At 38.2% G+C, this 21783-nt stretch overlaps 1 protein-coding gene and 1 long non-coding RNA gene across 7 annotated transcripts in view; one reads left to right on the top strand and one right to left on the bottom strand.

Annotated features, from left to right (window-relative positions):
- Positions 1–988: 988 nt before the first annotated feature.
- On the bottom strand, positions 989–15520 carry LOC148217211 (uncharacterized). Its single transcript, XR_015796304.1, has 4 exons — positions 15194–15520; positions 5471–5568; positions 5163–5356; positions 989–1125 (listed from the first exon to the last, which is right to left on the bottom strand). It is a non-coding gene; the product is annotated as an uncharacterized LOC148217211 (long non-coding RNA).
- A 120-nt stretch (positions 15521–15640) lies between these two features.
- Positions 15641–21783, top strand: part of KCNH6 (potassium voltage-gated channel subfamily H member 6) — a 122605-nt gene continuing 116462 nt past the window's right edge. For 2 of the 6 annotated variants that reach the window (XR_015796292.1, XM_088141252.1), the window contains exon 1: positions 15642–15882. Coding sequence is in view for 4 of the 6 variants with exons in the window: in XM_088141252.1 (XP_087997378.1) it covers positions 15807–15882 (76 nt within the window). In the remaining 2 variants the exon portion in view is untranslated. Of the gene's footprint in view, positions 15883–21783 lie in introns of all 6 variants that reach the window. The other 4 variants (XM_025164232.2, XM_025164230.2, XR_015796296.1 and 1 more) reach the window with 3 other exon arrangements.

Here is a 21783-nt window from a genome sequence, read left to right as displayed (position 1 = left end):
CTATAGCTCTAGACCACACCAATGCCACCAACAGCCATAAACTAGTAAAAGTGGGTAATCTAGCATAATAGTCACTATAACTATAATGATCATCACTAGAACATTAATAAACAAAATAAAACAAGCTGCATTCAGTAAGTTCCAAAAGCTGGTATAAATGGCTGGGTCTGAACCTATCACTAAAATAAAGCTGAATGTCCAGGAGGAGAGCATCTATAGTCTGTCAGCCAAAATAAAGGAGCCTCTCCCATTTCTTTCCAAAATCTACAACTCTCAGTAGTGGGGTACAATGAAGAGCAGGGTGAATTAGGAATTTACACATCAGCAGCACCTTGAACTCAGACAAAATGCTTATTGGCAATGCGGGTAGTTCTTTGAAAATCATTGTTATATATGAGAGTCCTTATAGCGATCTAAGTGCAGAATTCTGCATTTGAGGCATACCGTGTCACTCTGCATAACGTGCACGGCTGTAATCAAGATGAAAGGTTACTTTAGCATAAATTATTGAGGAGGCTATCACTGTAAAGAAAAAACACTAGCCAAAGGCCCAGTTAAGCTACATACTTGCTCCTTTGGGGATGGGGAATGCAGCCCATTAAGGGAAGGTTGTTTATCCAATTCCTGGTCCTAGAAACTAACCCAAAGAACCTCTTCATATTGGGGGATTCAGCCTCAGTGAGTTTGTCTTTCATCTGGTCTTTTACAATATGCAAAACTCTGTACAGTTTAGCTGGCTCAATAGGAAGATACAAAGCTGCATGTCACCAGCATGCTGATAACTGTGGAAGAAAGACATTTGAGTGTGTTCCTGCAGAGCAAGTATGCGAGGAAGTCAAAGGCAGGAAGGAAACAACTGAGATTAACAGTCACACAAGCAAGGAGCAAGCAGACTGAGAGATAAAGAAGGAACACGGAGGAAATTCTAACTCTTCATCTATACCGCACTGCCTCTTGTGGTCAATCCAGTGTGAGGTGCTGAAGAGTCAGTTCAACTGAAACCATATTTCCAACAATAATTCCAGTCCCAGACCTCTGACTGATGTCGTGCAGACATTAAACAGCCTAGGCATAGAATGGAGCAGAGTGTAGCTCAACAGCGATGGCAGCGAACCCTCTGTAGGACTGCAAAGGAGAGAATACAGACAACCTTTAGTAAGATCATGAAATCTCAACAACGGTTCATGAACAACGTGTCTGACGCTTTGCCTTTAGTGTCAGAAACACACACGTTATAAGGGACTAGATTATTAATTAAGATTTCAAGAGCATGTGCTTGATTTCAGTAATCCAATGGGGCATTAATACTAATTTTGAAATGCCAGGTTTGCTCCTGCTATTTCAGTGTTTTTTCCTGCATGTGTGATGGAAAGCACAGCTGTTACTACTTCTACAGGATGCTGATGGGAACAGGATGCTTCTACAAGCCACTTTTGATCACCATTGTAAAAAAGTGAACCTGTTCTTAATCCTAACAGCCTGGGCTTGATCATCAGGAGGATTACACAAATCATTTTTCTGGAGTCTGTTGATTAAGAGTACTCTTGGGGGCAGGGCAGCAGCATTGCCACCATATGGCTGTTCTAGCATAAGTAGTGGGGGAGGGTTATGTCTCCCAAGGTAACATCTGTGATCACCATATTTACTTCAAGGCTATACCACTAGCCAGACAGAACAAAAGTGCTCTTGTAGAATGAACTTGAGGCACAATCCTATCTGAAGTTGGCCAATAATTTCATCAAAGAAAAAGGTGGGATACATGGGCACACACATGCATACACATTCACTCTTTTTCGAATGCCTTCACTCTCATTCAGGTGACTTATCCATACTCACTGATAAAGAGCTGTCATCATAACTCCCTGGTTGAAATTCCTTACATGAACTTGAGATATCCCCCTCCCTTTCTCCTGTCTGCTTTTTCCCAAGTTAGTTAAAGGAACCAGGACTGTTGTGTCTTTTTTTGTATATAATTTTTTATTAAGGATTTTTATTACAATAGTAAAAACTAATACAAACTAAACTTAAAGAAAGAAAATAGAAAGAAAGAATAAAAAGTGAAAGAAAAAAGAAAAAGAAGAAAAGAGAAAAGGAAGAATATAATAAAAAGAAAAATATATAAAGAAGTTACTTCCAACCTTCATTTGAACAAGTATAGACACATTTAGTAACTCTTCACCCCCATAAGGTAACAAATAGATATCTTTTCATTCTACATCCCACCCCTTATCTATAAGCAAATCCATAAAACATCAACTTTTCAACCCTGGTGTCAGCAAAAAGTTTGTAAAGGATTGCCAGAACATTGGGGAAAAAAAGTCTTATTTTAACCTTGATCAAATAAGCCAACTTTATATTCCTTCATTTTACTTCTAACAGTCTTAATCTTTACTTCATTCAAATATTGTCATAGGATTTGATTTCTCTTCAGTTCTTCTTTATCCCATCACACAGATTTCTTCAAGACTTTAACAAAACTCTTTTGTAGATCTAATAAGAAAATATTTTTCAGGTCATACTCTTGATTGATTGTTTGTGTTTCCCTTTTAATTTTTAAAAGTTCAGCCAGTTTCTTTTGTATATCCAGTAAAGCGTCCTTTTCCACATCTTTCTCTTGGCCAGTCATTTGTAGTCCCACATTCTGTACTTTCTCTGTCTTATCAGATAAAATTTGCTCCACATCTGTAATACCAATTTCTGGCTCCATTCTTCAAAAATCTCCTTTAATATTTCCAATTTTATAACGTTTTGTGTCATTTTGTACGTCACAGCTCTAACTGACACCAAAAGCAGGCTTACATTTTTTTCCTTCTACTCAGAATCTTTAGTCCCCTCTGGTGTCCTAAAATCATAAAGTTGCTTATGTTTCTTATGACTTACAATATCCTAATATAGTCAGAATAAATCTGGTTCCCATGGGAAGCTATTTTTTATAGTTAATTCCAAAATCAATATTCTAAATTTAACTGGACCCTTAATCCATTTATAACTTTCTTAGATCAAAATCTTAACTTAGCTTTTCTCTGTTTATTTCAAATTCTTTAAGTTCTTAAACTTATAATTAGGTTTTCTTTTGTTCAGAGCTGAAGCTAAACTCACCTGGAGACTTTTCAAACTTGTCTTTCCAAAAGTCTCTAATAGCTTTAAGATCATCAATGGGCAGTTTTCAAAGGTGATTAGAAAATGAGGCTTGCAAACTTAGCATCCTTAAAAGGCTTCACCGCAGCTGCGAATAAGATGGCTAATCCTTTCATCTCCTGGCGCTCAAACCAATAGAAGACCGCTGTCCTGTGGTCTCCTTGTGAGGAGCAGCTGTCTGGAGCATATTGGGCAATCTCCCATCCTCTCCTTGTCTAGAGAGGTTCCAAAGAACCAGTCTACTTACCAGTTCTTTGGTCTTTGCCACGGTTGTCGGCTTTTGCAGAGATGTCTTCAGTTTGACATGCCACCCCTGGAAGTCTCAGGACTATTGTGTCTTGAAGATGCTGCTAGTTGGATGGGCTAGTTGGATACTGTTAGTTGGGTGATATATCATAATTATGCCTCAGTGTTCAAATACTGATCAATGAAACAAAACCTCCAACACACCTCACTTTGCCACAGTGATTTTTCAAGAGAGCAAGGCAATCCTGTGGTTTAATCCTGTAGTTGCCAAGTCGAGCATGTTCCCATTTGCAGCTACAGCACAAAATCCTAGATAATGTTAATATAGTTGGTGAAAAAAAATGAACACCATTCTTCCAACTGAAACATTGGGTACTATGGCAGAACATTTAAGCTGGTATGGGAGGCTAGATAAGATAACACTAAGAAATTTTGATGATAGAACTATAGTTAAACAAGACATTCCTTGTTATTGGAGCCATAAATTATGCAAGATACATCCATGAGCAGGGCCTTTTTTCTAAAATCCAGAGAAAACAGCATCATATTCTGTACAGAAGATTTAATGATTGCTTCCTCATCATCTTTAGAAATTGAGGGTCAGGTTTCTTTTTCAGGAAATTATAGCATATTGATAGGATAATTAAAAATGAATATTGTGAATATAGAAAGGTAGAAGCCCAGACACTGTGAAGAGAATATGAAATAATTTTTTCCCCTTACTTTTCCTCTCTCTGTGGGTTTGTCTGTGCCTTTAATTCTTGCTCACCCAGCTCAACTGACTAAACTTGAAAAGCTAGGTTGAATCTAGTTACAGGTTGCTTAGGAGGCCAGCAGGAAATACCTGGGCTATAAACTAGAATGAAAAAACATACCCAGAAGAAGGTAAAGGCAAGCCACTTCCATATGGTTGCTAATAAACAGCATGGGTTTATCTTTACCTTTGTATTAACTCAGATTCAAATATAAAGGCATGCAAATGAAGCAGAGTGCTTGTGAAAGTTCCTAAATGGATCTTAAAGAACTCCCATGACACTCCCATACAGTGTTGTATTTGCATATGAGTTATTGTAATTGAATTGAGAGCATAGAAAGGGGTGTATATGCATATACACATACCGACAAAGAGGATAGATTCTGGTCTTCAATCAGGAACAGAAGAAGAACAATGGGATCAGCAATATTTCTCAGTCAGCTTTCATTCTCTTCATGAACTTTGATTTTGCAGATTCACATGCTTATGAATTGAAACCATAGCTACTGATATATACAAAGGTCAAAGGAAAAGTAATGCCTCCAATGTCGTAAATCACCAACAGATGGCAGTACTGATGCACTAGAAGCTCTGAAGTGTTCTTTAGCATCTGTTCTTTCATTTTAGCCAATGGGAAGTTGGTGTTGCTATTATTATGAAATGGAAGCATGCAATAAGTACTTGTTAGCGTGCTCTAAGCTATGCACTGTGATTGAATTTTTGACTGCCAAAGGAGTCATCATTATGATCCAGAAACAAAGCTTCAGTCCATGGAATTTCATCACAAAGTTTCACCAAATCAAAACCTAGGCTTTAACTCATGGTTACACTCTTTTGGGGTGCAGATGGTGTCGTTCACATAGATTTTCTTGAAACTGGCACTATTATTAACTCGGAGCTCCACACCGCAAAACTCAAAACTTTGAAACTACAATTAAGCAGAGTTCAGAAGCACAAGGAAATTCTGCTGCAATGTGACAACGTGAGGCCTCACACCTTGTAAGCCACCAAAACTGGATCTCACCATCTTACTCCGTCTGTGACATACTCCAGCCTTGGCACCATGCAACTTCCACCTTTCCCCAGAAATGAGGGAATATCTTTGTGGCTGGCATCTGTTTGACAATGAAGAGTGAAAAGGACAGCCGGGACCTGGCTGAAGAGATAAAATGTGGAGTTCTTTCAGATGGCATAAGTGTGTAGCAAATGGTAGTGATTCTGTGGAGAAGTAAATACAGGTTACAAAAGAGCTCATTTCAAGGATTATTTTCCTGTTTAATTTCTTAAAATATCCCTATGTAAACTAAAAAGTAATCGGGGCCGAGACATTACCTTTCATTCAATCCTCATATAAAAATCCTGCTTTATTTGTTGACTGCATATCCTCTATTCCCAGCTAAAATGGAGTCCAATACATCTCTAGAAGGTGTCTGGTGGGAGAAAAATGAAATAAGATTTTGGGCTACAGAATGTATTCAGCAACATTTAAATCTTGAGTAAAACTGGGCAATTTATTCGGCCTATTTCCTTCTAACTAGCCACTCATGCACCACAGGTATTTGAATATACTTTGGAGGAGGGTAGAATTCTCATACAATCAGCACAGAAGTGGAAGGGACTCATGAATTTAACCTGTGCAGCATGCATGCAGGAATCCAAATTAAAGTATCTAGGATAGGAGGCTGTTTTGCCTTCTCTTCCCCTTCTGTTTCTCCTTATTTACAGGGGAAAGAAATAAAAACCCGCTTATATACATTTTTTCCAGAGCCTCTGGAAGTAGAGTTGCATATAAATGTAAGTAATCGTTCAATAAACAACCGCACAAGAAAATAGCAGACATATTTGCTACATGCAGGAAAAAATCACCCAGCCAAATGTTTACATACGTTTTAAAATCTTAACCACATGGAATAACATTGATTGGTCTTTCCATTATATTGATAACAAGCCAGTTTATGATAGAAACTGAAGAGGTTTTTGTTTTTGTTTTGCTGCACCTCATGCTTAATAAATCCATAGTTCTTCATACAGTATAACAATATAGTACAAATCCTTGGTGTATCATTAAAAATGTATTCACATCCTTAAATCATACTGATTTTCTAATAATTAACTGAGGTATAGATATTAACTCAAACTAGAGCAAGCTTTTGTTTGTTTATACACACAGTTTATCCATGTCACTCCACTCCTTTTTCTTAACCGCTAGATAAAAATCATCCTGAGCATCTCTCTGTCAACTGATTCTGGATGGTTCCTTGGTTTTCTGAGGACCTCCTGGAACCAAAGCGGCAGAAGCAAAGCCTAGAGACCAGGAGGAGGATGACTAAAGGGGAATCTGGCCAAGCATTGGTACATGCCCAGGTTCAGGCCTACTCCTTAACAATAAGAGAGGGGAAGCATTCTTACTTCCCCTCCCTCACTGTGTTTTGTCAGGTGTTGTCCAGCAGACTTACTTCTGTGACCAGTTTCCGTTTGAGTAACAGCAAGACCAGGAAGTTACTAGCTGTCCACTGTGACAAATTAACATAGCCCTTTACCAGTAAAGATAGGGTTCTCAGGGTCTTTCCCACATCTGAAGGAGATGTGATGGTATATGGGAAAGACCTTGGGAGAATGGGCCAAGAAATGCTGCTAAGGGAATAAAAGACAGCATAGCCCACAGCTGGATAGTGGGCAGGGCAAGAGGCTCAGAAGAGACCCTCCCTACTTCCTCAGGCTGTAAAGGAGATGTGGGGGAGGATTGTACTTTCAGACTTGCAAGATTCTGTCAATGTAGCTTTACAATAAAATAAAATTAGCTCATAGGTTGTGATTCCTATCTGGTTTACCCCGCAAGGCCAACATCAATCTTGCAAGTCTGAAAGTCTGAAAGAAACTAGGGAGGATCTCTTCTGAGCTTCTTGCCCAGCCCACTATCCAGCTGCGGGCTATGCTGTCTTTTATTCCCTTAGCCGCGCTTCTTGGCCCATTCTCCCAAGGTCTTTCCCACATACCATCACAGGAAGACAGGGACAGTCAGAAAGGAGGATAAATGGGGGGAGAAGGAGGCCACACAAACGGTTTAACTTTCTTGACATCCAGAACAAAAACTACAGCAAAAAACTGCAAAAACAAACAAACAAACAAACAAACAAAACCCTGAGGCCTACGTGTATATGAAATTATTTTTTCCAGCATCAGAAAGATTGGTTTTTCAATCGCAATATTTTTCCAACAAATTTCTATTTTCAAGAGCATATGCAAGTGATAATATAGAATTGATAATGACATACTTTTCAAATTTCACCATGGAAACTTTTGATGAGTCATGTGACCTACAGACTACAGTGATCATTGATTTAAAGGGCCTGGATTGAAGCCAATTACTGGAATCAGGAAATAAATTAAATAACTTAAATCTAGGCTGTCGAGTCTGTTGATGGATGAGGGAAAGAAAAAAGCAGACTATTTACAAGGTCACTGTACATGAAAGTTTCAATGACTACTGTTGCAAAAACCATCCAAAAAAACCAACAAGAAGACATTCCAAAAGCCAGACAATATTTGATTTTAATGCTGTACCTGCTGGATGGAGGACATGAGGACATAAAGGAGGACATGTCCTCTGTTTGCCTGGCAGCTGGTAACCCTAAATAAAGATCCAGCCTGGACTCTCTTGAGCACAGTCTTGTGGAGTGACTGGGGCATTGTCTGGGTGTGTTATTTGGGATTCTCTTTGCCCTTGTTACCTTTGAAGAAGTGGATAAAGCACCCCCTAGATTGACTACCTTTGTGCTAGATCCTTGCCCTCCTGGCTCCTTTGAGCAGTCAGAAGGGGGTAATTCCCTGGATCTGAGTGGCTGCTAATGCTTCTGTACAGGAAGGGACAATGCCATTAGCCTTGAAAGAAGCCATGGTGTGTTCCCTGTTCAATGGGCCCTCTCTGGATCCAGAAATGTTAGATAATTACCACCCAGTCTCCAACCTTCCCTTTTTGTTGCAGGTTGTTGAGACAGTGGTTTGGGACCAACTACCAAGTGCTCTAGCAACTTGGGGGTCCTCCTGGACTTGCAGCTGTGGAACTTGCTTTTGCCCAGCTTCATCTAGTACATCAGTTGTGATCTTATCTGGGATGAAAGGAGCTTACTACAATCAGTCATGCCACCATCACCATCTATTTAGATTAATACAATATATTCTCTATGAGGCTGGCTTTAAAAACTATCTGGAATCCTCAGCTGTTACAAAACATAGCAGCCCAAATGCTTGCTGGCAGTGATAGCTGTATTGTGGCCCTGCATTGGCTGCCTATTAGCTTCTAGGTGCAGTTTAGAGTGCTGGGGTTAAGCTATAAAACCCTTTATGGCTTTGCTCTAGGTCAGTGTTGTCCAAACTTGGCCACTTTAAGATGAGTGGACTTCAACTCCCAGAATTCCCCAACATTGCTCTAGGTTATCTGCAGGGCCATATCTTCTCACTGGAATTGGCCTGAATAGGCAACTGATTGTTCCCCATTTCTGGGAAGTCAAGGAGCCAATGCTTGGAGGCATTTTTTGGTGACTACCTTCTGGAAAAAGTGGAAGACAGAGCTCTTCCAGAGGTCATTTGGGATGCAACACAATGTTGTTTGGGTTCATATATTTGTTTGTTTTTGGTTATACTTAGTAGCTCTTGTTTTCAGTGTATTGTTTCATTTGTAAGCTGCTGAGATCTGATTAAATTGTGGCGGGGTAGAAATCTAATAAATAAATACACGATAATATAGATAAGTGTCTCATCACCCATTTTCACTTTCAGCATAATGAGGTTGAAAGTGAACCATTTTTGTAATATTTTGTTGGTGCTGAATCATTTGATACGCAAATTTGAATGGAATAAATAGAAAGTCAAATATTGCCTAGATAGTGGGAAGCATTGTTAACAATATCAAAGTTTTCAGATGATTATAGATTACATCTTATTCAAGAAAAAATAATATTCTAGACTTACTGGACTCCATTGCATTTATATAGAAAAGGTCTGAGTACTGTAAATATTGTAGTTATGTTGTTAAAATGAAATTAATGTTTCATTTAAACATATGTTTGCACAGTGTCCTATAATTGTTCCACTTTGGAAGGACGTTTTACATGTATTTACTCAACTTTGAGACAAGATTTAATATTTTCAGATACATATATTGTTTTGAACTATGTTCCTATAATATGGAAATTTACGAAGAAAGTGGATTCTCAATGCCCTAATTATAGCTAAAAGACTTTAGCACTGGAAAGGCAAATATACGGTCCCAACTATTCAATGATCTGCAGAATTGACATTATCAGCAACTTATGAATGAATCAGTTATTGCTGTAAATTGTCTATGGATTATTATAATGAAATATAAGTACTTTTCATTGAAATGCTTATATAGATCTTTTGTATATGTATATGTATATTTAAATGCTTGTATGTTTTAATTTCTTTTTTTCTTTTAGTTTTCTTTTCTTTCTACTCTCTTTCTAATTTTGTATATTATTTATTTTTCTCTTTGTTTTTGGTTTGTTTCTCAACCAGTAAATGCAATAAATAAATACTGTACAGGTAGTCCCTGGATTAAGAACCCCAGGGTTACAGATGGCCCATAGTTAAGAATGGAGCCTATTGTAGCAAAATTCAAGTTAAATACACAATGATTTGAGTTAAATACACAATGGTTAGAGTTAATTACACAATACTACTTATACAATATTATCAATCAATTGATCAATTTTATTTCGGTCATAGACCAGCATATCTTATACAATATTATACGATAATACTGTTCCAGCTTACATACAAATTTGACTTAAGGACAGACCTTGGGAGCGGAACTCATTCTGAAACTGGGGACTATTTGTACATACAGTCTCTGAAATATTAAATAAACATAAAATAATTTATGTTGTTAAATTAATCTCTGTTTGAGAGCATAGGAAAACTTGTTTTGTTAATATGGGTTTTTCCAACTCTTTCTTCTAATGTTCTTGGATATAACTATTTATCTTAATAATATTCTTTAATTGTTTTTAGAACAATACGATAGACTTAAAATCATCCAAAACCAATGCCAATACTGACAATTGTTCAAATGTTTTAGAGGTTGCTAATCCATCTGGACCACATTGGGAAACCAGCGCTAATTAAATATACTGTCATTGCATACTTTTGGACAATCCAGATTCCTCTTGCAGTGACTCAAATTATTTAAAAACTTATTTAACAATAAGTTGATCCAAAGAACTAATATCCCTGTCTGCCCATGACTTCTGTTTCTCTTTTTCTCTGTAATTTTTAAAACAGAATGATCCTGGAACATAAATTTGTCACGAGATACTTCTTTAAATGCTTTGCTGTATTCAAGATGTATTATGTCTACAGTATTCCCATAACCTACTAAGGAAATTATGCAATCAAAAATTGAGATGAGGAAAAACTTGTCCTCGATAAATCCATGCTAACTTGAGTGTCTTCAAGATTCTTACAGATCAATCTCTTTATGATCTGCTCTAGAATCTTTTCAGTTATCACTCTTAAACTGCTTATTTTATCAAGCTTTCTCCTCTTTTTGAAGACAGAAACTTTGCTGTCCTCCAGACATCTGGCACTTCATTCAGCTCCAGGATTTTCCAAAACAGTTTTATAAAGGTTCACTTAGACTATAAGCAAGTTCCTTCAGTAACTCAGGATACAATTTGTCTGGTCCTGGAGATTTACACTCAAAGTAAATAAGTATTTCCTAACTCAGTTTCTCTCAATCTCAGCCTTACATTACTTAAATTCTTTCTTTACCTTTTGCTCTTCGTAACTGCATCATGGGGGAAAAAATATCCTCATGTTGGAGAATACTGAACCTTTTTCACAAGTGCTGTGCTGTCTTCAATGAGCAGTAAAACGGCTAGCAGTTTGCCCTCTCTTTACTTTAGTTTTTTACATTAAGTTTTCTGACACTTCTTCATAATTCCAAGCTATCTCTTGGCCTTTCCCCACTGCTAAAATGTTACCCATCCATTTTTGAGTGGGCAGCAAACTACATTGGAATGACATTTCTTGTCCCCATGGCCAATCCTTCCCCTGCCTCTATGACCTCTGTTCCCAGACACTGCTAATTTTCTGACTTCCCTCCAGGCAGACAAAGTCTCACCTGTGTACAGACTTGTTGGCTGCCCTTGTTAACCTTGGAATAAAGGGGGAAAATGCTGCTTGTACACCAGTACAGCTAAGGACCACTCCTTAAGGTCTCAGCCATGGGCTGGGGATGAGATGAAGGCAATATCATGGAGATGGAGAACAGAAAAAAAGATCCTGCCAAGGCATGTTAGGTGCAAATGGGGAGATGTTCTCTCTGTATTTGTCCTGTATGGTGTCCATTTTTTTACCCCCCTTTTGTTTTGATCTTCATTAAGCTTCTTCTGTAGCTGCTTGCACAAAATATTTTCTTCTTAAAATTGTTTGTTTGCAGATTGGCCCTTTAGCATCTCCTCTTTTAGGAATTTCTATCCATCCTTGAGAATTTTTTCTCATTTGCTTTTCCTGCCATATAATCCTTATAATTGTCCTGAATTTATTATGGTCTGCTTTTCTGAAACAAAATATACATATTTGGATAAAATCAGTTTTAGTTTCCCTTAACATCAAGAACTCCAGCATTACATGATCACCGTATGTGTTCAGTTCCACTTCATAAACTATGTCTTCCCCTTTTGATTAATACCAAATTATAGACAGGGGCTCCCTTGTGCCTTCCTTTAATCTCTGAAGGAGAAAGTTGTCAGCAAGACATGAATTTCCTGGCAGGACCATACTTAGCAGAGTTTGTCTCCCAATAGATGTTGTCCTCCCAAAACTTCTCATTCAGAAAAAGATTTGGAACATTTTTCTGTATAGTATGAACTTCCAGTTCTTAGTTAATAAGATATTTCTATCTTATCACCAAGTAACAGAAGAAAAATAGTTGTTCTACACAGAAAAGCAGTTTAATGTTTAGGACTTGATGAAACACAAGAATCCTATTATTTTCTGAAATGGCCAGGCTGTTTCTGAGTGAAGATTACTTTCTGGGATCAAATTAAATATTCTCCTGCGTAGAAAAGACAGTCCATTAAAACACAGGGTGACTTCTGAACTTAAAACAAAAAATTGATAGAGTGAGCTAATGTGAAGGGTAGGACATTATTATAATTCTACAATACTAGCTAGTTAATCTAGCTTGTCCCAAGATTTCTAATTTACTAAGTCATTTATCATCTCACGCAGTACTGATGGTTCACCCTTTCTTCAGTTCTTTCATTATTTAAAGAGACAGGATTAGTAAATTTATTAATTTGGGACAAAGCTGTCATACTGAGAGCTCAGCTATCTATGACTCTTTTGTCACTGGCATCTTTTTTCTGATTTAGTTCTCCTAATTTGTACTAGTAAGCGAACATAAATATGAGCTTCAACTCTAGGAAAAGTCAAGAGTGCAAACTGGTAGGTTTAATATTTTCACATCCTGAACTAGCAGCTATGGTCTTTTCCCCTTGAGTGCTAAATATAAATTGACATTTATGATACTCTTCACTAATAAATACATCCAGACTAAAATTCTATCCAGACTGACTTTGAACCAAAGATGTCTTGGCTGAAACATGTGATTTAATTGAGGAGGGGATTGGCTACCCCCACCCCACTGTTTTTTGCAACATCATGCTTGATTAAGAATATAGGAAAACCTGAAAAATTGCAAACCATTTTAGCTGATTCCAATAAGGTATCACCTAATCACAGATAGTTACAGTATAAGATGCCCCTTCTACTATCAAGAAAGGAAATAATATTCTGTGTTAAACATTTTAGGATTTTTTTTGTGTTTGTGAAGACAATCAGAGTCTGCATCTAGAACAGCTATTGAGGCTGCTGTGATAAAGAAGCAGCAATGAATTGTTGTTCAGCCATCTTTTGTAATAGAAAATAGTTTTCAGATAATCTGCTTGATCCAAAATATAATCCCAGCTTCAAATGGCATAAATCCTCTTTCTTTGGTGTAGGATAGGATCTAACTGTTGAACAGCTAAGTTTGATATTATCCAAATGTCTTAGGGCAACATCATTATGAAGCTAACTATAAAGCAGTTTATCTGAAGAATTTCCTCCCCTTCCCTTTTTTGTGTATTTGTGAAATGCCCTGAAATATTAGTTGGAAGAATCCTTAATTAACTGTATTACAAAGATAGCAGTAGACTAACTGAGAGCTAGTTTGGTGTAGTGGTTAAGGCATCAGGCTAGAAACTGGGAGACTGTGAGTTCTAGTCCTGCCTTAGGCACAAAGCCAGCTGGGTGACCTTGGGCAGTCACTCTCTCTTAGCTCTAGGAAGAAGGCAATGGCAAACCACTTCCAAAAAACCTTGCCAAGAAAATTGCAGGGACTAGTCCAAGCAGTCACCAGGAGTCAAAAATTGACGAGAAGAGAAGAGAAGAGAAGAGAAGAGAAGAGAAGAGAAGAGAAGAGAAGAGAAGAGAAGAGAAGAGAAGAGAAGAGAAGAGAAGGCCAATTTAATGTCTGAAAAACCACAGAGAACAAAATAAGCATAGACATAAAATGGCCATTCTTCTAGACTTTGGTGAGGCTGGGAGGAAAAGAACTGCAGCTAAACTTTCTCCTTCTTAAAGGTCACTTTGAAAGAAAAGCCCAAGAAATAAGTTTCTGCAGTGACCTGGTATAAGGCCATTGCAGGAGGTCAGAGAGATGCCTGTATTCAGAGGGATGAGTTACATGGAAAGATGTTAGTAAGCTCTGTCAGTCCCAGATCTGATGCAATGGAAAGTTCAATATTTCAATATTTGACAAATGGGGATCTACAACAGATTCTGAAGTATGCCTCCAAGCATTTAACAAGACTGCCCCAGGCAACCCACAACCCAGGAAAATAACTTGATAGCCCACTCAATGCTATGTGTTTTTTTTCTCATATGTGGAAAGAAGATGGTCCATGAGGTTGTCTCAACTTTTTAGAGGCACAAAAGATGTTACTTCTAAAACTCAAGGGTAGAGTCAAACAGGCAGCAAGATGACAGGTATCTTTATTGGACTACTGTTACACTGCATAGCTCCAGCCAATAACCTGATATTTTGCCTTAGCTGATGCTTCCAAATCTTTTTTAAGAGTAGATCTACAATGTGCTGAAGTAATTTAGATTTGCCTGAAGATTATGGCCCATAAGTAACTGTAGCAATTTGGGCTTGAGGTAGAATAGACAAGTTGGTGCCCTCCAAAAGTTTTGGACCCATCAGTCTCAGCCAGCATGTGAACAACAAGGGATTGTGAGGTTGTAGTCCAAAACTTCTGGAGGACACCAAGCTGCATACCCCTGAAGATATAAATTATTTTTCTTTTAATTTGCAGTGTAATATACTTTTTATAGCTGAAAAATCTCTGCCACTGTTAAGCCTATTACCACCGTTCAGTTTTAAAGGAAAGGGTGTCAGTCATGATCTGCAATTATTATAATCAGGATTGATAGGAAACATTTTAATGATATCCTTTTTAAAAAGCTGTTTTATGATCCTTATGATCAACTGCATGAAAACTTGGTTCCTGTTACAGTGTTTTTCCAAAAAATATGTCAAGCAAAATATTAGTATAAGCCCTAAATCCTATGGCAGCATTATTACAATAGTTGTCTTCCACTTAATTTGTTCATCTAGTCTATGAGGTGGTGAGGTAACTGTGAAAGAGTGCAGATTAGCTCTCTATCTCTGGAGTGGTTGGTGGCTGGAATCCTTTGTTTATTCCATCTTTTTTCCTGGTCCCAAACAAGTGGCTATATTGCACAATGCCAAGAAGCAGGGTGGTAAGTGTAGTCTGGAGCAAACCAATCTCTGCAAAACCTTGCAAATTTGCTCTCTTGCTTTCCCTCTCTTTTCACTGCCCCCTCCTCCCACTCATGCTTTTTCTCCTTCCGCCCCCGGATTAGCAGCCAGCAACCCAGGTGGTATTCTCTCCAGGACAGGCTCTTCAGCACCACAGCCCGAGAACAGCTCCTGCTTTCATCACTCTCCAAACGTATTCTTACCGTCCGAGCATTAAAGAAACAGAAAGGGGGAGCGACAAGGAGACCACTCCCAAAGGCGTGCACCCCTCCTTCCAAGCCCCAATCTTTTCTTCAGCTTCTTCCGCGCTGAATTATAGATCAGAGAGACAGCTCTTCCCTGTGAGTTTTTTCGGTTCCACGTCTATTTAGGATCCCAAGAAGAGAGAAGGGAGGTGGCTGCTGGCTATTGTCAGATTAACAGCTGTTGCTGCTGACAAGTCCTTGAGAGAGCCACATATGGAATGGGACAGTGATGACTAAGCATCATCATTAAAAAAAAAAAAAAAGGAAACTCCCACTCCTTTTCCTCTGGTGTTTCTGTCAACTCCCCCCCTCCTGCCCTGGTGAAATTGTATTGGATAGGGACTAAAGAAAACTAGGGGAGGGATATGGGTACGAGGGGGGAGTCTCTGCTCTCTTCACAGCTACCAAGCACGAGAGTACAAGAGGCAAGGGCCTGTTAACTAACTGCCCCTTGGTTTCTCAGAGCACAGCTCAAGCTTCTTCCTCCCTTCCACTCAAACCAGAAACCAGAACATCTTACTGAGCAGAGCGGAACTTCTCTTGCCCGTTGGATGTGAACAAAAATTTAAAAATGCCTGTCAGGAGGGGGCATGTGGCCCCTCAGAACACCTATTTGGATACAATCATCAGGAAATTTGAAGGACAAAGTGAGTAGAACATCTCTCTTGACTTTCATTCTCTATGTTTGCTCTACTTGAAGGTCAGAACTAGCAGGGTAAAAGCTCCATTTTTTGCCTGTCAGCACTGTTGTGAAATGTGGGGCTGGAAATGGAAAGCTTGGTGACTGGATATATTAAGAGTGTTGCTCACTGTAGTTCAATTACTTCTTGAAACTTCATGAATGTCAGAGTAGCCTATTCCCTCCAGTATTACTAAAGTCATACCCATGTTCCAGCAAATTATTAAAAATGGACAATTTGGGTTTTGTGTGCATGTTCATGTGTATAAATATGGAATTAACCCTACTGATATTAAGAGAGCAGTTGCTGGATTTACCTATCAACCTTTGAATTTATCAACAGAGCATAACTTTTACTAAAATAGCACTTTGTCATATGGCTTGTTCACTGGGAATTTGTGAAGGGAATGTTATTTACTGAGCAGAAATTTACTTGATAACATTCACAACACCATTTTTCCCTATAAAAAAATGCTGCTGTTCTTTCTGCCTAGGACCTACTATGGTTAACTGTAATCCCATACATAACTGAAGTTAACTGAAGTCATTCCCAGTAATTATGTATAGGATTGCAGCCTAAATATGTTAAAGCCCTATAACACCCTAAAAACATCAGTTATCTAAGCTTTTTGTTTCATTAGGTGCCCCTGTGGCTACAGGAAATCAGTTTGCCCAGTACCACGCATTTTTACTAAATACTAATTTTTGTACTTAGTAAGTACTACATTTATTAGCATAATAATACTAATATTATATTTAATTTTATATTTTTGCTGTGTTCTAGATTATATCCATTCACATGTAATAACCATATAAATGTTTCTGTGTTAAAAGTGACTGGATATAGTCTAGCAAACAGCAAAAGTAGCACAAGACTGTATACATGTTAGCACACCACACTTCACTCTTGCAGTATACAAGTGTACCTTGAGAATAAAATAATCCAAATTCCACCAAAAGCCTATGCCGATATAACTGGACCCAAGAGAGGGACCAAACATTCCGCCAACTTCTCAGGAAGCACTGTCAGTCAAATGACCATCTCATTCTCACCTTCATCGCTTTAAAATGAGAAAGACATAAAGTTAATTCACAGGGATGTTGCAAAGCTAACAAACTGCACAATTATTCTGTCAATTTTATGTACATGTGTAAATAGTATTTCTATTCATAGCATCTCCAGTTGGCATAGAAGTAAGTTTTTTGCACCCATTCTTAGACAAAATAGCTGGCTGTCTGGCAAAACACCATGGCTGTTGCTGCTGTTGTTTTAAATGACATACTTAAACCACACAGACACTAATGACTATCATGCTGATAGAATAAGTGGCTTCAGTGCAAATTACATCACTCATGCATTTGTTTTCATTGTGTCCAGAGCCTTACCCATGGAGCACTGAGTCAACTTTTAGTTGAACTCAGAAAGTAAGAGGGATGGACCTGATTAATGCCTGGATGGGAAACCACCAGGAAACCCCAGGCAGCCAAAGAAAACATGTAATTACCAGGAATCAAGTTCAACTCAAGAGTATCTTTACCTTGTGTATGTGTATTTATAATGTATTTTAATTTAAATACAAGTAGTCCCTGGGTTAAGAATGCCCAGTTTACGGATGACCCATAGTTAAGAACGGAGCCTATTGTAGCAAAATTTCAGTCAAATACACAATGGTTCGAGTTAATTACGCATACTACTTATACGGTATTACTCAATAATACTGTTCCGGCTTACATACAAATTCAGATCTTGGAAACAGAACTTGTTCTTAAACTGGGGATTACCTCTAGTTTGTTCTGTTTTTCTATTCACAAAGCATGAATCAAAAAGGTAGACATATTTCAAGCCAACATGGCTTGCTCAGGTACATTACGGAATTTCCCTTACATTTGTTTTCATACAGTTTTTAAACAAGTTGCCCCACTTACTATACAGGAATTTCCCTTTGATATGAGCTTATGTAAACCTTAACATAAATGCCTGCAGAATTAAACAAAAAAAGCCTGATTCCTTCTTTGAATTTACATCCCATTTTTCATAAAAGAGCTCAAGGCGGTATTGTTCTTTATCATTATGACTTTATTATGTAAAGACAACTGGCTGTTGTTGACTAATATTGGTGTATGTTTCAACAATATATCTGCAATTTCACCCATCTGCTTTTGGTGTTGAATTTAGAACAATACCATACATTAAGAAGATTTTGTATTTCATTTGGAAATTTGTATCCATTAAATTGTTTTACCAGCATGCCTTTTTAGTTGAATAGACTCATTTATTTTATGTCACATCTGAAGATTCTTAGACTGCACCATGGAAATGTCTTTGTATAGGAAACCAGTTTAGGATATCCTATGTCAGGCCACAGTAAAAATAAAATTTTAGGAGTTTTGATATCAACTTGTGTGGTCCATTGATCCATGCAGCCTGCCCCTTGGGAGGCCTCTGGGCTACATTTTCCTTGAAGATCCTCTACAAGTTAGCAACTTATTTTACCTTATTTAGTAGAAGCAAGAATCCCTTGTAATCAAATAGTCTGTAAGAGAATAGAGAAGGGGAAAAAAATGCTTCCAGGTAGAGCTTAAGCAAGCCTCCTTGGAAAGAAAATTTAACAGGCAAAGCCTTGCAAGGTAAAATAAGAATTTCTTCCCAGTCCACATGCACTTAACCCTGAGTATCTCCAAAGATTCCAGCTCATGGCTGGGGTAATTTAAAAGCAAATGTAGGCAGGTCTTAAGCTGTATAATGCTTTAAAGAAAAGAGTTAGAACACCCCTGAGGTGGTCCTAATAATCAATCTCAGTTAGTAATCTAGCATGCGTGTTTTGTATTAATTGAAGTTTCCAGCTTTCAGGGACAGACCTGCAGACAATATTCTCAATAATCAAAATCTGGAGGTTGCTGGAGATGAAGCCTCAAATGGAGAAATATACTTTGTGTCATTTATGCTACTTTGGAATTCAGCAATTCTGGAAGACAAGTGGTGAATGGCTCCTTTGAGGAGGGATTATTTTCATCCAGCCTGAAGGATGTTGGATAATTTCTGCTTAATTTCAGACATTAAGTTTCTGAGTAAAGGCTTGATATGCTTGACAATCTGATGATAATTAAACTTTGGGAGTTCCTGGATGTAATGGAGTGTTGACTATAAACCTGGGTTGTGTAATTTTGGCCAAGGGACTATCCCCACCTTTGAGCTGCATGTTGCAACAGGAGACAGGGCCACATTGCTGTAAAAATTTATAGCGATCTCCATTTACATCATACAAGTTGATTGAGCCATTCTCTTTAAAATATAGAAAATTATGGGAAAAGTTGTCCAGGGATCTGTAGCATGATGGGACAGTACTCCTCTTGTATCCAGTAGGGGTGAAACTTTGCATGTGAACATTCCTAAATCTGACTTTGTTCAAATAATGGCTGAGGTTTGGGATGCTTTTGTTCAGCTTCAGTTGATGTGCTAAATGCATCAGGTTCTGAAGCCTACCCTGATGCTTTAGTTATATTGGGACTGGGTTACTACAGCTGGTTTGGTTTTTTGGGTCTGGTTTTTTGGGTTTGTTTCATGTCCCTTCAGAAGCCCAGAACTTTAGATGGGAAGACCATCTCTGTGGCTAGATGAGGGACTGAAAAATGGCAAGGTGTGAGTGGATCTAAGATGGCTTTAGATCCACCAAATCAAAAACATTCCTTGGAAATGAGGAATGCTTTTGATCTGGTAAATTTAAAGCCTCCTTAAAGCATTAATTGGGGAGGAGGCAGGTAAGGGAGTGGAAAAACTGGCATTGGAAAAGTGGAGGGAAAAGCAGAAAGAAAGAAAATTTAGCATAGATTTTCCCCATCCCCAATGCTATTGCTCTGCCCACCATTTTAGACTTAAAGCATGCTATGGATGTTTGTTTTCCTTGAATAAATGCATAGACATCAAGGACTTTGTAGTGGCAGAATCTTTATATAACTTGCCATTCCTGCTGCCAACTTAAATATAACATGTCTTTCCTGTGCCAACCTCTCCACACATATATACTTTCCTACTCATCCATTCTGCTTTAAGCTCTAATTCACAGAAATATTGGAAAGCAATCTAATCCTCTCCTGGAGTCTTTGGCCAGCTGGTTTCTCTACAGCCACATAATGGGCAGAGGGATAACATATTGCAATTGCTCTGGAGAAAGGCAATGGCTCTTAAAATAGTGTGTTCAGGAAAGCACAGTGCCTCTCTGAGGACAGCAGGAATGCCTTCCTGCAGATCTTGATCATTTCTGGATGCTATGTTAGACCAATACAGCTAACACTTCTAGCTACCTCTTCTTCAACACTTGCACCCAATTATCTTTAAAATAGGTTTATTGAATAAGCAACTTAAATGCAGAAAAACACATTTCCATTAAGTTCTACCTATCATGCACAAATCCTCTCTGGTGGAGGTTAAGAATCCATTCAGTTATTTAAGTCAGTGCATTCAAACACCTTTAATAAAGCCCATCACACAGTAATGAGGGCTGTGTGCCATTTTTTGGATGTTGGTTTTTTAAATGGTTTCTTACATGCTTTTATTCTTGTTGCCATGAGCCGCCCATATTTATGGTATGTAAGATGAGTGGCCATATAAGTGTATTAAATAAATTAACAAATAAGATATAAAAATACAACACCAATATTTCTCATCAATGTAAACTTCACAAAGTCAGTCAAGAGTTGACAGGAATTTAGTCAAAAGCATGCTGGAGGTGCCATATAATTGATTGATGTCCAAAATATCAAAATATTGGCACTAGGAGAGTATTTCACCATTGTAAAAAGTAGAGTTGAGTTGTGCTCAACCACCAGTGACCTCATGGACATGTTCGTGCAATTTTCTTGGCAACAATACAGAAATGATTTGTTGCTGTCTTCCTAAGGGATGTTTTTTTTTTTATTTCCCAGCCTAGCCTGTAGCCCTGGTATTCTCTAGCAGTCTCCCTCTTAACTCTTACTTAGGACCAATCCTACTTAGCTTCTAAGCCAAACAAGGCCAGTCAGGTATTGCCAAATACTTGTTCCACTACTGAAAAAGCTCTTCTGAGCTTCTATTTGCAATTTGCAATAATTTCTGGAGCAAGGACTCGAATAGAGAAGAAGACATTCCTTCTTGTGCCAAAGATTTCTCTTTATACATTGAATGCTGTTTCTCCACCTACTTGATGGTCATGGGAAAAGGAAGGCTGCTCCTACAGGGAATGTATCTGAAACCAGAAATGCACGAACTGCTGCCACTTCAGTCCTTGAAAATAGTTTCCCAGCTTTTTTCAAAGGTGAAAGGGCAGCTTTCAGTCTGAAAAATATGTCACCCTGCTGTAACTGTTGTAATTCTAAACATGTTTAACAGGAATTACATACTTTTGGATGTAGTGGGCCTTGCTTGTCTGACTAAATATTTTGGGGAAATCAGGCTGTAAGCTAGCAAAATCTTGATAACAGTGTCCAGCCTAAATTTGTTCCCCTCAGCCCACAATCTGTTCTGATTGTATCTGAAAAAAATATTCTTCCCTTGGGAAAATTGCAGGAATCACAATCACAGGCTTTCCAGAATAGAGAGATTTGAAAGTGTTCTATATTCTGGGAACTTTCTACTTCTTAATTTAGAGAACATCAGAGCTAAGTTATGGAACTCTTTTCAGTGCCAGCGCTCAACTCTGGAATGTGTGAAGTGATCATAAAGAAGAGAATGACTCACAGCAGGCACAGACTATAGTGCCCTTCCCTCAGCACTGTGTTATCACAACCAGAATTCACACATGTAGGGGAAAGGTTTCAAAGCAAAAGCCATAAAATACTAGAAACCTGATCCCGAGTGCTTCTCTTTAAACAGTGTTGTCCAAACTTGGCCACT

This window comes from Python bivittatus, unplaced genomic scaffold, assembly GCF_059951505.1.
Source record: "Python bivittatus isolate LINGU-HERP-01145 unplaced genomic scaffold, Pbiv_v1 ctg000000_np1212, whole genome shotgun sequence".
In the NCBI taxonomy this organism is placed as follows: domain Eukaryota; kingdom Metazoa; phylum Chordata; class Lepidosauria; order Squamata; family Pythonidae; genus Python; species Python bivittatus.
The sequence above is the reverse complement of the archived record's forward strand: the minus strand, read 5'-3'. Positions and strand labels throughout refer to the sequence as shown.